Source organism: Scomber scombrus, chromosome 4, assembly GCF_963691925.1.
Source record: "Scomber scombrus chromosome 4, fScoSco1.1, whole genome shotgun sequence".
Lineage (NCBI taxonomy): Eukaryota > Metazoa > Chordata > Actinopteri > Scombriformes > Scombridae > Scomber > Scomber scombrus.
Window position 1 is genome coordinate 3,357,931 of NC_084973.1, and position 15,898 is coordinate 3,373,828.

At 37.9% G+C, this 15,898-nt stretch overlaps 1 protein-coding gene across 1 annotated transcript; it reads right to left on the reverse strand.

Moving 5' to 3' along the window:
- Positions 1-276: 276 nt before the first annotated feature.
- On the reverse strand, positions 277-3,736 carry LOC133978778 (zona pellucida sperm-binding protein 3-like). Its single transcript, XM_062417090.1, has 10 exons — positions 3,670-3,736; positions 3,398-3,582; positions 3,221-3,324; positions 3,050-3,141; positions 2,784-2,964; positions 2,589-2,694; positions 2,430-2,518; positions 1,690-1,781; positions 1,477-1,589; positions 277-381 (listed from the first exon to the last, which is right to left on the reverse strand). Exons 1-10 carry the CDS (start codon positions 3,734-3,736, stop codon positions 277-279), a joined length of 1,134 nt encoding a protein of 377 aa, XP_062273074.1.
- Between the last annotated feature and the right edge of the window lie 12,162 nt (positions 3,737-15,898).

Here is a 15,898-nt window from a genome sequence, read left to right on the forward strand (position 1 = left end):
ATAATTTATATTTCTGTATATCTCAGTATAATTAATCATGAAAAGGTGAAAGACAGGCATTTGGTATTCAGTGGGGGGGGGAATGGTTGTGTCAATGCAGGGGCTGGATCCTCTAAAGCAGTGGTTCTCAAACATTTTCATTTCAAGGACCCCTAAACTGAATCTAATTAGACCACAGACCTACATTTGATAAGTTCTTGTCCCAGGAGCTCCTGAAAATGTTTGTAACCCATGATAAAATTGATCACGCATTCTTTTGCTGTGTTAGATATGGGATTATAGTGAACCTAAATTATTCCCCTTTATGCTGGGTGCTCCCTGGAATTCCAGATCCCACTCTGAAAACTGCTGCTCTATAGCATCTGAGTCACAAAGACTGGTCTGGAAACATTAGGGCAAAACAGAGTGTGTTAATAAATTAGTGACTTACACTTAGATTCTTATTTTTGCCAATGTCAAGTAATGTAGAACCACAATTTCAAAGTTAATGATGTGCCATGCCTTGAAACTGCCAGCAAAAAAACAAGACACTAGTGGTAAATTGAGACAATGACAACTTTAGCCATATAAATACACAGTATCAGGTTAAATGTTAAGACTGTATGACTTGGATGAAAGAATGTTAGTGAGTTGGATTGATCAAGTTTGGTAATGCTGGAACAGCCTTACAAACCTACCACAAGTAAAACATCTGAAAGAGCAGAGTACCAGGTAGCTATCTATTTGCCACTTTGATGTCAACATAAGACTGAAATTTCAGAAGCTGAACAAATCACAAGTAAAATCTTGTCCATTATTACAGTAGGTTTGATTACAGCCTCTAATCATTTTAAGACATTGGAAAACTGCTGTATCACTGGATAAATGTAATGGTGGAGAATCTAAGCTCAACAGGTTGAAGGGAACAGACAACGGGGCAATCCCACTAAAAAAAAAAAATCATGATTCATAGCACCAGTGACTAGATACAGTACATTCCCTAACTTGCATATGGAAGTGAGAAATTCAGTTCATAATAAAGAGGGACTATTGTCAACTGAATCTCTTACTACACTAGGACCAATACCTGTATCACCAACCCTGCAATGTTTGTTATGTAAAGCACCATGCATTACATTAATATGCATGAAAAGTGAGAAACTGAAATGTCAGTTTAAAAAAAATAAATAATGACAAAAAGCTGAACAGGAGTTTACACCAGGTTTATTTGTACATCAAAATGTTTAAGATGGCTCACACTGAGACATTACTACTGCATTCAGATGACTTTGCAGACACATTAAATCCAGGTCATGTTCAGCTGTCTTGTAAGTTAAGATGCTGATGCCATCTGCTACTGCCACCTCTGCTGCACAGGATCCCTCCATTCTCCAATCAGCTTAGACTGATCTTATCCTGTTAAACATAATCAGGAACTTCAGTTCTTATGTCCAGTGTTCAAAACCCATTTCTGAAGAATTAATTGGTTTATTATACCCAAGACTCAGTTGCAGTGAAAGACCCCACAGATGTGTTGTGGGCCCTCGAGTCTGACGGATCCACTATGATGAGGGGTCCCAACACAGAATTGTGACTCAGGTGCTGGGATGCTGAAGGAAAACAAAAACGATGGCAGGGATTTTAAGAGAAAGCACCATTCAAAAATAAAAAAAAAAGTAAAAATCAACCAAGTTGGCATAAAATTGATACCCCGATCAACTCCTCTTTTGTAGCGTGATGTGCAGGTTGAATCGCAGCAGCTACAGAGGCCGCTCTGAGATGGGTCATCCAGCAGTTCCCAACTGAGAAAAGAGCAAAGGAAGTTAGCCATCATCAGCTTGGTGTTGACACAATTTTAGTCGCTTCTAAAAAAAACCAAGTTCAGTAGTGGATTTAAGTTAGAATACCTTTTTGGATGTGGTGAAAATGTTTTCTTGCCTTGTTCTAGTGAGTTGAGCTCAATGTAACCCATTTTTTTCAGAAAAACTTTGAAACTCTGCATAAACCTGACCACTAACAATGGAATTAAAATGGCAGTGGCACTACTGTCCATACCCAAATTTATATCCATGCTCGATACCATTGTCACATCTGAGTGTTAAGTATGGAGCTAGAGCCAGGAGGAAATTAGCCTAGCACAAGAGCCAGAAACAGCCATCTTGGTTCTCCCCAAAGTTGATACACTACTCTGAGCAGCTGGGTGCAGTGATCATTGTTGCCATGATAGTTAATGACTAAAGAGATATGCTAATTATTGTTTTACAGGTAGTTGTCGTCCTGTTTTTTACATTCCAGAAAGCTAGCCACCCCCCTCTGCTTACCATGTTTATGCTAAGCTAATCACCTCCTGACTAAGAGGAGGCAATTGGCAATTAGTATACAGGCATGAAAAAGAAAGCAAACTAGAATATTTTCCAAACTGTCAGACAATTCTTCTAAACCATGATTACCTCCCATTTTCCTTTGAGTACTGGCAGGCTTTCTTGCCTTGACCAAGAAATTCAGGATCCCAGGCGACCAGTTTGCAGTGGATGTACACCTGAAGAGCACAAAACATGTCATCTTTAAAAACTTAAACACGGGCAGTTAGCAGTGAACATTTCTCTTACTGGCTCTCCAAGACGGAAATGGAAGGACTGCATGTAGAGGATGAGTGAAGATGAGTGGTACCGAGGGATGAATCTGGCATTCCCCTTTGCGCTTTCCAAAAGACATCTGGAGAAAGTTAAGATTTCACATATTAGCAACGAGGCCCATCTTCTGGAGCAAGTACTGTAATAACTAACAAGTATATGAAATCCTACCCTTTATTGTTAATGATGGGGTAAACCTGGCTGCTAGGCTGCAGCTCTGGTGTTGTGGCTGCCACACATTCCTCCATCAGCAGCAACAATGGCTGATGGTTAACCTGGTCCACTGTGGCCCATATGGGTATGAACGAGCCCAGGGGGATAACATTTGTCTCTGCTAAGGATGTTAATTGCGCTGTAGGGGAAAATAAACAGGTTGAATTTGTCTCGGAATATCTTCATGTTGTATTTTCTGTAGTTTTGGCAGCGTGCAGACTCACCATTGAGGAGTGCCATGCGGAATACCAAGCCACTCCGACCTTCAGAAACACCTGATCCAGGGTTTAGGAATGCAGGAACCCACCCTTCAGGTCTGAAATATATAATTGGGAATTTCCTCATCCCTTACTTCAGCAATAAATGGGATTTTCAGTTAAAAAGATATACTCTACCTTTTATAAACACACTCAATGGGATACTTAAAGGCTGCAGGTTTTGACTTTGGCTGTGGCCTGTAAGTCAGTTCGTTTTGATAGATGAGGAATTTTCCTTTCAGCTGTAAATGAGTGACAGGTTATTAAGACTAAGTGGGTAAAAAAACATACAAGTTTAAAATAAATAACATTTACCAGTTTTTTAAATTTGCACTCAGCAAACGGGGAGTTGAACTCTACTTCCCCCTCTCCAGTGGGCAAAACATCTAAATGAGAAGCCATGCAGTTTCCAAGGAAGAGACGAGCTGCGTTTGGCACCAAATCTGCCCCAATCTTCCATATGATTTTTACAGAGTCTTTTGCACAAGCTACTTGGATATCTGCAAACAAGTTTTCATACATGAAACCCTTCACAAGTACGCAAAAAGTGCCAAATTACTACATCCGTGCGTGTGTAAGTAAAATACCTGCATTAGCAACAGTTGTTGCAAAAACAGCCAAGATTATCACACCTAGGTAGAGATGAGTCACCATGACTGAATGATCAGAAGCACATTGAAGCTGTAGCAATTTATCCTGCCCTTCTTGCCTAATTAGCTGAATGACAAACATGTGTGCAGGGGCAGGACAAAGCATTGAGTCCTGATTATGTTGAGGTGTTTTTGTGCAGTCTCATAATTTCAAATACGAATATATATTTCAGTACATGACAGTTTATACTTCTACTTCACTACATTTTATGGGAACTTTTTTTTACTATGTTGTTTAACAGCTTTAGCTACTAGGTACTTGACATTGCTTCTATCTTATATAATACCTTGTATACAAACTGGTGTCACATTAAAGGAACGATCGGTACAGGCCTGCATGCTTGACCCCTACAGTGAGAGGATCCAGTGGCTCTGTTATGCTGTGGGGGGCATTTTGCTGGCATGGTTGGGGTCCATTTGTCCCTTTAGAGGGAAGGGTCACTGCAAATCAATACAAAGATGTTCTGAGTGGTCACCTTTATCCTGTGATGAAACATTTCTATCCTGATGGGAGTGGTATCTCCCAGGATGACAATGTCCCCATCTATAGAGCATGAGGGGTCACTGAGTGGTTTGATGAGTTTGAAAATGATGTGAATCATAAGCTATGGCCATCACAGTCATCAGATCTCAACCCAAAACACCTATGGGAGCTTGTGGACCAATGTGTTAGACAGTATTCTCCATCACCCTCATCAAAACACCAAATGATGGAATATCTTTTAGAAGAATGATGAGTAGAGTTCACAGACTGTAGAATCAATGCCAAGGAGCATTGAAGCTTTATGTTGGTCTTTCCTTTAATTCCATTTCATTGTCACCCGTCTGTATAAATCATGATCAGTTTGTAAAATATGATCCATTTTTACAGGCTGAACAACTTAAAAGTATGTTAGGGAATGTACAAAAAATATTACAGATATACATTAGTACAGATACCCCAAATATCCAACCATTGGTAACATATTACCTTTCAACAGGCTCACTACATGAAAAAGACCTTGACACTCTATGCAAGAAATCAAGAATGAGCAACCAGCAAGTTCGAGATTGGTTTGCAGCTAAGGGTTGTTGGGGAGACTGACCAAGAACCTCTTGTTACTGATTAAGAGACATGAAAGTTGGTTGAGTGCTCCTCACATCCTTTGCACCAACAGGCATAGTTATGACTTGGGTTTATATTTGCTTTAATTGAAGCAAGTTTGTAATATTTAGTCCAAAGTGGGGTTTGTGTTTTTTATATTTGTTGCGTTTTCTGTTCATCTTAATATATTTGGACTTAAATTTTAATTGTGCTGCCTGTGTTGCTGTAAATAGGACAGTCACTTTTACACTGGTTTGCTATATTTTTGAGCTTACAATTTTTGTTTAGATATCAATACTACAGATTTTTTTTTGTATGCTATTGTACAAGTAATTTAAACTGGTTGTACTTTTGGTACCTAAGTATAGCATATGAGTAACTGCTCTGGAAACATTTCTATGTTGATGATTTTGTTGACTGATCACGGTTTGTTCTCATTCCTTTACACCCAATAATTCCTTATCATGAAAAGCACACTGAAGATGTACACTTTAAATTGACATCTTGCACTTTGGTTTTAAAGCCTGCTGCCATTATGCCTATTAAATCCAATTATTTCATAAAATATGAATTCCTCACTAAACAGTGTCCTTTTTTAACTCCTTTAAGCTGTTGTTGGTAACGGAGGTATCGGTAGTTTTGTCCTCGCTGATGGTTGTTGCTGCACCATTACTTTCTCTACGCTCCTGAAGCCACTCTCCCGAGCTGAGGAGGAAGGGGGAGGGGGCTGTGTGCGTGAGCAGTGATTGACAGCTGTCAGACACTCCATCAGACACCATCCTGGCTCTGATTGGTTCTCTTTGTCCGGTCGTGGTAGATTCTGGCAATTTGCCAATTTGCAGTAGGAGCAATAGATGGGGCTAAATGAGCCTGTTTTTTTTTTTTTTTTTTTTTTTACAGATTACTAGTTTCATGTAATGCTGTCTTTACATAGTGACAGTCTTAGCAAATATGACAAAAATTTACTTTTATAAGACTTACCAACTGCAGCTTTAACAACAAAACCGTATATCATGCCTTTTCAAACACATCATCGCTATGGAATAGACTGTTGCCTCTAATCCAGTTAATTTCTTCAGCATATTCCTGAAACACAATCCCCGAATCCTCTTTTTGGCATTCTGAAATACTTGATTTACTTTGCTGGACATTTTTAACAGTTAAGGATCCCAGTACCAAAAAGCAACAATCACATTGAAATTACACAGATATCAGAATAGCCAACATTTTTGATTCAGTCAGTATTTTTATATCCTCTTTTGTCTTAATAGATAGTAGGGTGTGACTTGATGGTTTATAGTATAGACAACCTAGATACCTGATGGTGTTCCATACATTGTATAACTAAGTGGCAAAGGGTTTGACTTAACTTAACGATTAAACTAGAATTTAATTTCTGTACTAGATTATTCATTACAGTACAACTCTAAAGTACACCTCAATTGACACTCAGAGGGTTAAGTGGACTTTAAATTGAGTAAATTGAGTTTGGGTATAGGTTTTAGGGTCTAGATTGTCTTTATAATCATGTGTGCAAGAGCTTTTTTGTGTGTTCAGCTGATTCTGATTGGTCAAATACTAAAGTCAATTCTATCTGAGCAAAAAGCAAGTAGGTGTGAAATGTTTCTGCAGAAATGGCTCAGAGATAATTTGCTGATAATGTGTTTATGACCAAATAAGATAATTTAGCAGTTTAATAACTCAACAAGAGAACACTAGTGAGATCAGTACAGTAACATCCAAACATCCGACCAACATATAGTCTCAACAACTATAAAACACCCATAATCAACCATATTCAATCATTTGTGCTATCTGTTTCTGGGCTGAAAACAAATCTGTATCTCCCACAAAATGTGAAAGTCCTGATTAACAGATCTATAACTAATAACAAAAACATCCCCAGAATTGTTAGCGCCCATTTCATTAACGCCTTGGTGACAGTACTGATAATCCACTCATAAACTGGAATGGGATAGCGTTAGGAGTCTGGCGCTGAATTGTGAGGATGACAGAAATGGACTGATTCACCAAGTACATGAGAATCATCCTCCCATCAAAATAATTATGTAATCAAAATGTTTTATAGCACAAATTATTTGGAAATAATAATTTCTTACCTCGTAGGAGTGCTAAAGGAAGAAGATGTTCCTTTTTATAGAGGAAGAAAAAGGATTGTGATTAAAGATGGAGTGCATTTAATTTTGAGTTGATTAAGCATAGTATATCCACTTCAATCACAGAACCAACGCTAAAGCCATATAAGTGTGTTTGCAACCATTTAAATTAAATTTACATATACAAAAGGCATCAGGCTCCTTCCAGCTCAGCGGCACAGGTGTTGTTATGAAGGTGACTCTGACCTCTGACATCGAGTAGAATTATATTTTATTCAAGAATATGTTTAGTACCACAGGGGTCATATTAGTAAGCGCCAAATACACAACTAACATCAAAGTAGACTCATCTTAACATAATGTTCCAATATATCACTTAAATATGCAATAAAGCATCTACTATGTGTAAAAGTGTAGAGTTCATTTCTAGAAGTTATCCAAAGTACGAAGATTAACTTTTAGATTCATAATGTTTACCGGTAAGATATTTAGTACATGATTAAATATGTTCATTATGGATGTCCTCTAATGGGAATAAATACAGAAGTGAGTAGAGTTTTTTGTCAGGTTTTGTTCTTCCAGTAATTCAAATAGAAACGTGTGATAATCAGCTTTTTGATTTCATGTCAATTAATGGGTATTGTTTTTAAATAAAATGTGATTTCTTAGCAGCAACTAATCACTAATAACTGTACACATTATAACAGCGTAGGCCACCAATACAACTTTATAATAAGAGAGATGTAACAAAACAAAAAGACAGAAATAATGTTTGTTTGGGGTTTTTTTTTTCTTCAGCAGTTTGGATTTAAAAGACAGGATTAGTAACATCGGTGTCGTCTTCCTGAGCCTGAAAAACATCAACAGAAAAAAAGTGTGGATATAATAAATGAAGCTGTACAAGTTGCTGAACGTTGGCATTAATTATCTATTTATATAAGTACTGGGTTAAATGACTGTCTAATGTGATGGGGCTGCTCAAATCCACAGAGAATTATCAACCAACTGCTGACTCTACAGAGAAATTTCGCATTTCTCAGCAATTGTTTTAGTTTTACTAAGAACTTAAACTTGTCCTGTTTTGGTTGTGTCTCATTGCTCTCATCTTTATAGTTTCTACATATAGTCAGCCAGCTGTTTTCAGTGAAAAAGCTCTCACAAACCCATTAGCTACTAGCGACTAGCTGGTGAACATAATGGAACATTTAGTAACTAATGATCTGATATTTCCCTCAGGAGTTAGTAGTGAGCAAAAACAAAGCTAAAAGGAAAGTCATTATAATAATACTGCACTTAAATTTGCACGACTCCAAATAAATGCTAATGTTTATCCCTGTCTGCTGGGCTACTATTTGCTAATTATACATATAATAAGTCAAAGTGTTTACAGGTCGTTCTGCTGCCCCCAAGTGGCAAAAAAATCTATTAAAACACCTTTAACACATGTAACAACACTTTAATTATGGTATATTTCTTTGATTGACATGAAAACAAGTTAAGTAATGTTAGCAACTGCTGCTGAACCATATTGATTGAAAACAATGTCAGCTGGGTGTATGTATTTATATATGTATATACGTTTGTCAGTTTCTGCTAATTAGTAGAGGGAAAATAAGCCTTCCCCTGCCAGCTAACATCAATGTCAGGCTGAGTAATTAAGGGGAAAAAAAGGCAATTTAGTTGGATTTCTTTCCAACTACAATGTTTATATTGAACAAATGATAGAGGTTGTATGGCACAGTATGGCACACGCATGAGAGCGTGAAAGACAGAAAGACACATTTTATGCCTGCAAGAACCTTGAGACGGAATTTAAAAAGAAACTTTATAATCATTAGTTTTACTGTAATGTTTTATCATCAAAGTATTGATTCTTCTCTTGTGATTCTGCCACAGATTAGATAAAGTATCCGAAAGACTCTTAAAAAGTTGGAGAGAAGTTGGTATGAAAACATAAATAACAACTAATTCAGCTCCGCATTGATGGGTGCTTCCTTCTTCATCTGCCTGACATTAAGCATGTCCGCACTGAAACACACATTCTTGTCCTTTCCCAGCTGTCACCGCTGCCCGCTCCTATGGGGTAATTGCACCACCAAATCATTACCGCTCTCTCTTATCAAATGGCCACCAAACTCTTGCAAGCCAACAGTTCAGAACCCTTTCACATAAAACAAAGTGAAATCCAATAAGAAACAGAGCAACAAAGATGAATCTTCTCTCAGACTTGTCTGTTCAAAATGTTTTCGGATATAAATTCTCTGTAAAGGGCCCTCACCATTTTTCTTGTAAATTTCCAAAAGGCAAGCTTCAAGTTACAAGGCCAGTATTTCTTACATAGCTCTGTCTCAGTCAAACTGGCAGAAATTAAAGTAACCATACACCTCTATTGCCTCTGGTAGAAAAAAATATTTAACATACATTTGCTTCTCAAGCTCCGGTATTAGAGAGCTGAAGTATCTGGTGTTAGCTTCGGGCTAGCTGCTAATCCACTAGCCTCTATACTTCATTTCTTTCACCAGTCAATGTTGAAAAATGTAAGTGTTCCTGGGTTTTCTATCCATATAAGACAAGTGAACATCTACTACAGCCCGTGCTTCTTCATTTAAGCAAAGTTTAACAATGTTTCATTTGCTGGAATACAAATAAATTCTGATCAAAACTTCACTGATATGTTAGCATTGCGACAGTGTGCATAATTATGTCATTGTAACTTGTTTTTTCCCCCATATTAGTATCAACCAGTGTTCTTTTCTACAGTCAAATGTCATACTTTTCAGCTATAATCACTACTATCTACAATATCTACATCATTCAGAATGGCCACATACCATTAAACTGCAGGCTTAGCCTCTTAGCTTGATGCTACTGTTGCCCCCCTAACTTGATGGGAGTTAGGAGGATATAATGAAATAAAACCTAAAACGTCTTTTGTGTTAATTTCAGTATTTGAATTTTATGCATGTGTAAAAAGGTATTTTCTACCAGTTTTAACGCTTTGCCTGTTCAGGATAAGACCTGTAACAGTACAGTAACTTCAGTGTCAAACAGATCATCTTTAGCATTAGTTTAGCATTAGCTACATTCATTGTTAGCATTAAAGGGCAGGTTCATAATTTGTCAAGTGTGTCTTAAAGCAGCAGTCAGGTGTCCATATTAACAATGAAAGAGGTTTTCCTCTCTGTAATCATTCCTCCTGTTCATACTGACTATTAAAAGATCTCATTCTAATGTGATTTCAATGGAAGTGATGGAGGACAAAATCCACAGTGTGTCCACACAGTCATTTAAAAGTAGATGATCAGCTTCTATTCAGCTTCAGCAGTCTGAGTTAGTCATATCAAGTGATATCTGACACATTTACAGTCTTTTTAGCATCAAATTACCTCTGTGTGTTTCCCTGTTGAGCTGTGGTGGAAGTATAGTAACAAAAAAGGGACTTTGGCACTAAAAACAATAACATTTGGACAACTGAAGCTTCACATGACCTTCAGATCAACTTTTAGATATTTTTTTACACAAAAGGACGACTGTGGATTTTGTCCTCCATCACTTACATTGTAAGTGCATTATGAAATAATCTTCTAATGGTCAGTATGAAGAGGAGGAATGATTACAGCAAGAAAAACCTGTCTCAGTGTTCATTTGGGCTTCTGTTGTTTTAAGACGGACATGAAAAATTGTGACCCTGCCCTTTAAGTGGAATCATTCTCAATTACACCAAACTTTTCACTTTGTGTGTGTCTCACCAACAGATTGGATTTTTATTTCAATTACAGCATTTTTAAACACAGTTTATTTTTACACAGTAATGTTACCATGTCATTCTTTGAACAAAAAGGAGTTCAAATAACATGAAAACATGAGAAACAGAAAGACAGAAAATGACCCTTAAATTGCTTATAAGCTCAATTTATTCAGCCAATCTCATTGAGACCAAGATATCTTTTACAAAAGAAGAATACACAGTGGTTAAGGGTGTTAGCAATTTGCATTATAACAAATGTGATATGATTGATTCAAGGTCGGTTTCTCTTCAGCTCTCTATATAAAGGGCTGAGGCTGGGCAGTAATAAAATATCTTGTTTTTTTCCATGGTGTGTTGATATCTCCATGTTATCCATCCTCAAGGTTTTTTTTGAAATGCCTATCTATGAGCATAGACTCTATGTAGCATCTAAACAGCTTTCCTGGCTAATGAGTTTTCCCAGATCACCACTGAAGTTGCCCTCACCTCTTGTTCCTGCAGTTTTCGAGCCGAATTGACATTAAGAAAGCTAATTCTGAGACACTTCTGCCCTCAATTTCAAACTAGCCCAAATCCTCTTAATAGATTACGCGCCATCAATCAGCACACACAAAAGCGAGTGAGGGAGTAAACTCAATATCCATGACTAAGCTTATTTGCCCTAGTGGTGATCTGGCAGCTATACCACCGGAGAGAGGGGATGTTGAGATGCACTTTGCCACCACATTACATCTCATCCACAACAGCAGACAAGGCTAATGAAATAGGATATGGAGAGTTCCCCTCAAACAGCCCTGGCTCTGACAATTGCCATATGGGACCTTTAAAAAGCTGCATCTAAGATAGTCCAGAGGGGCTGTCATCTCACTTCAGTTTCATTTTCAGCATCGCAGAGGCAACCCATGGCCAATTAGTCCAGCGGTCATCAGTGGAAGAGGAGAGGGGCTGCGGTCAGTGCTGGTCCTCAGATGGCTGACCTTGGAAGCAGCAGACCTTCCCTGCATGCATCTGGTTCTATAGAGGCAGTGGAGCTTAAAGGCGTTCTCCCCGCTGCACCTCCTGCCTCAAATTAGATAGGAGGCATTAGATTACACATAATATGGAATGTGGATCTCTTCTGCCCCCTACTGGCAGCAAGAGAATATTCAACCTCCTCAACTCTTTCATGGAGACCAACTGCAGGAGCATGAAGTGATGATAAAATGGTGCTCTCAGGACTGTGCAGAAGGCCGAGCCACGCAAAAGCCTGGCTCATAGCAGCAGTGTGACACATCATGGCTAAGTGGAAAGCGCAGGAAACCCTGAGAACAAGCATTTCTGTGCGATCTGAACTTTGCATTGTACGAGGACAAACCCAAGTCCCTTCAAAGTCACTGCAAGAATCTGTAGAAGTTGGAAGAATAAACGCTTTTGACTTTCAAAAGTAGGCCACTCCTGATCAGGAAATTGCACAAAGGACGCGTGCAGCCTCTTTAATTCACACCCTCTGTAATGAGCTTATGAATTATGAGTTTTCCAGGGGAAATAATGGATTTGTATGCTGAAGGAGCAGCCAGAATGACAGCGGCTATAAATGAAAAAAACGACTCGCGCAGTTACAGTCGGCCATTATGGAAATGTCAGGTCATTTCTTTTGCCTCTGATGTAAGGGTTCTTAACTGCACTATGTTAAATGTAATCCATTTACCATGTGGACATACTGTAATTATAATCATAACAAAATAATCACCAAATTGAATTCCACCACAGGCTACCATTATTGTGTCTCACTTTGGCCATTATCCAGTCAGCACGAGGAGAAACGTGGCGTTAGCCTCGCTTTGAAAGGTCCGTGTCAATTTTCACAGTTCTCACCATGAAATCATGCAATATCCTTAAGTGCTGCAGAAGCTAAATGTATAAAACATGATATACTGCAGTTGTATATATCTCACAAATTGAAATTGCAACAAGCATTCACGTAACACTTAAACGGGTGATTGTTTTTTATTGTAACTATATTTTTTAATCAAACACAAGGTTGGATATTTCTCTTTCAAATGGCTGGTGATGTATGTTTTTGCTGCAACTGTGTCAGGCAGAGTGAACCCTGGCAGATGCGAATCTCTGCTTCATCTGCTCTCCATCACCATATAATGGAGCCTGGAAGGCAGTCAACACATCATACAGTATAACGCCATGTAATTGAACTCAAGCCAGAGGGTGAGGCATTTGTGATGGCACTATCATTATTTTTTTACCCAAACTGTTAGCATTATCATCAAGACCTCATTAAAAGCAACATTCCTCCATATGTTTTAATCAGCCCGTCCAATTACTATCGCGCAGCTTCTATCACGCAGTCGTCCCCCTGAGGTGCATCTAAGATAGATGGTCCAAGCGAGGTGACATTAGAGACAAATACAAATGGTTATGATATATGACTTAAAGTGCGTCAAGGCTGAATGGAACAAAGAAAGCATACAAACACAAGTAGCCTACACCATTGAAATATTATCAATACACTGCTGATAGACAGGCTGATTTCATGTTCAAATAACCTTCCCATTAACAACATTGTAATGTAGTATCAGTATCTGAGTGTAGTGTTTTATATTTCCCCATTAGAAAATCTGATATATGGTCATATGAACTTAGATTAAGTAATGCACTATTTATACAGATGTATTATGATCCAGTATTGTTATATGTGTTACTATGTTACAGTCCAATATATACCAGCATATACAACTTTGAGAATGCGGTTGTCAGCCAATAGAAACACACACACTAGAGAGTGTACCATCACCCTGTTTAGTACAATATCACACTACAAGACTATACACCATAATATGTAATTACCCACACTAGAAAAGTGAAATCACATCTTTTTTGAGGGGATGAGCCTGGTGCAGTGTTTTTTTTATTTTTTTTTAAACTAATGTGATTGTACCTTTAGGCTGAATGTTGGGTGATGAGGCCTGGCTCGAAGTCAGTGTTCCAGTTCATGTCAAAGGCTAGATGAGTTGAGGTCAGGGATCTGTGCACGCCAGTCGAGTTCTTCACCCTACCGTTCTTCAATCTTACCATTTCTTTATAGAGCTGGCAAAGATAAGTCATGATGTGATAAAAGTGACTTTAAAAAAAAAAAAAAGGGCCATTTACTTTATATGACCTCTCTCTGCAAATACATAACACATTGATGAATAAAACTACACTACTATAAGTGAATTGTAGAAGCACAGTATTTTAGGTTAAGCACAGAGGTAAACATGAGGTTTGTTTTGGGGTTAATAGATGATAAGTTTTATGCTACTGCTGAAAAGTTCACAAAGAAAAATGATAGTATTTTAATCATGAGTCATGTTGTATTTGTTGTACAATCTTGAACACACCTTACTTGTATGTATAGTACTTCTTTTGTTTTTGACTTCAGTAAACTATTATAGAAATATATGATAATGCATGACCCACATTTCATCCCCAATGCTCCACATTAAGATCACAGTAATATAGAATCAAACAGCCACCAGTGAAATATTTCACAGAATATGTCACTGCAAGGTTCACACTGCTACAGTAAGCCTGGCTGCTTGTCACAGATTATAGTGCCATTATCAAGATCTCTCTTACCAAGCAGAAAGAGCGGATTCAGACTGCGTGCAATTACAGTGTCGCTGACCGCGGTGATGCGAAAGTAAGTACACAGATGGACAATCTATGTCTTTTCCAATCTACACAAAATAGAGTCATCTAAACTATTGAGCGGGCAATCTGTCACGCTGAATCATATCTTTGCCATTACAAGTAGGGATAATGTCAAGAGTTTAAAAAGTTGATTCAACCTTTACAAGAGATGAAAAGTATTCATTTCAGTAGCCACTAGCTTTCAAGATGCTGTAGACAACCAAACGATTATCTGTAATAGCAAAGATGTGTAATGGTGTACAGGCTGAAAAATGTCCTGTTTTTTTAGACAGCAGACAGACATCACTTGAGGAAGTATGCTATATTTTGCAGTTTGATGTATCTTTAATAATATTTATGTGGTATGATTTATACTAAAACAGGTTATTTAACCACTGAACCATATCCATGACAACAGAGGAAACTCTAAGCAGTTGCAGTAGTAAATTGGCCTTGAGTGAAGAGTGTATAGATTATTTATTTTGTTGAATCGTTCTTTTAGATAGGCAGAATGAACTGCTATTCAGTTTCACTTTTATTCATCTGTGTGACATTGTGTTTATGTAGGCCAATGTTTTGAGGGTGTGTGGGGGGGCACTTCGAGCCAGTGGAACAAGCTAGAAACAGAAAAATGATATTTTACTCTGACTATTATACTTTTTAAACATCTAGCTGACAAAAAGCAACATTAGAATTCTAGTTGTACTAATGTTTCTGGACCCCTTCTTTTTCTTTTTAGCTTCTTTTTAATCTCATAAGAAAATAGCCCTTTAGCAGCTAAATGCTCAGCTATGTCACTAGTGCTAGCTAGTTAGCTGCTAACTGTTTGATGCTCGGCAGGTATGTATGCGTATAGTGGGTTTATCAGACCTTTTTTGCTCAAAAATGCTGCCGTTCATGGCTGCGAAAAGAATTGATAAGATCCGTGAGACTAAACAGCAAACAGTAAATCAAAACAAAGAGGATAAAAGATACTAAAACGCTCCGTAGAGCTGAGAAGAAATGCAAAGTCACAGAATTCTCTGTGGGTTTGTTAGCCTACTGAGAAACAACACCTTTAACATTATTCATGCTTTAAATTGTTCATGGGAAAATATTGATGAAAGTTATTTCTGTAAGTCAACATACGACAGCCTGTACAGCTACTCCATGTCCATCTTATCTACACTTGTTAGCATTTTTGTGGCCATTCTCCTGCAGCTATTTTCCATGGATGTAGCCTCTTTTTTTTTTTTTCGGTGCAGGAAGATCATGTTCTCATTCTTATTACCAACTACAACAAACACTCTGATTAGTGGTTTGTTTTTTTCACCTGGAGAAACATCTTAGCTTTGGACCAGAAATATAGGACACATAGAAGTTGTGTGCAGCAATTTAGAGGTCTGGAACCAGGCTACTAGGCAGGTGCTAATGTTGATTTTGGCTAGCAACAACTGTCAACAGGCTTGATTAAATCTTGTAGTCGGTTAGATTTGATTATTCCCACGCCATAAAACTACCAAAAAGTTGTAACTGCTCCCAGAAGTCTTATTTTTTCATCTTTATTCTTGT

Bases quoted from the DNA above. Each gene is read 5' to 3' on its own strand.
- LOC133978778 (XM_062417090.1), bottom strand. From the start codon at position 3,736: ATGGTGACTCATCTCTACCTAGGTGTGATAATCTTGGCTGTTTTTGCA. The intron at 2,965-3,049 runs GTGAGTCTGCAC...TTTCCCCTACAG, and splicing joins CCGCATGGCACTCCTCAATG to CGCAATTAACATCCTTAGCA. The intron at 382-1,476 runs GTATAATAAACC...TAATGTTTCCAG, and splicing joins TCACTGCAACTGAGTCTTGG to ACCAGTCTTTGTGACTCAGA.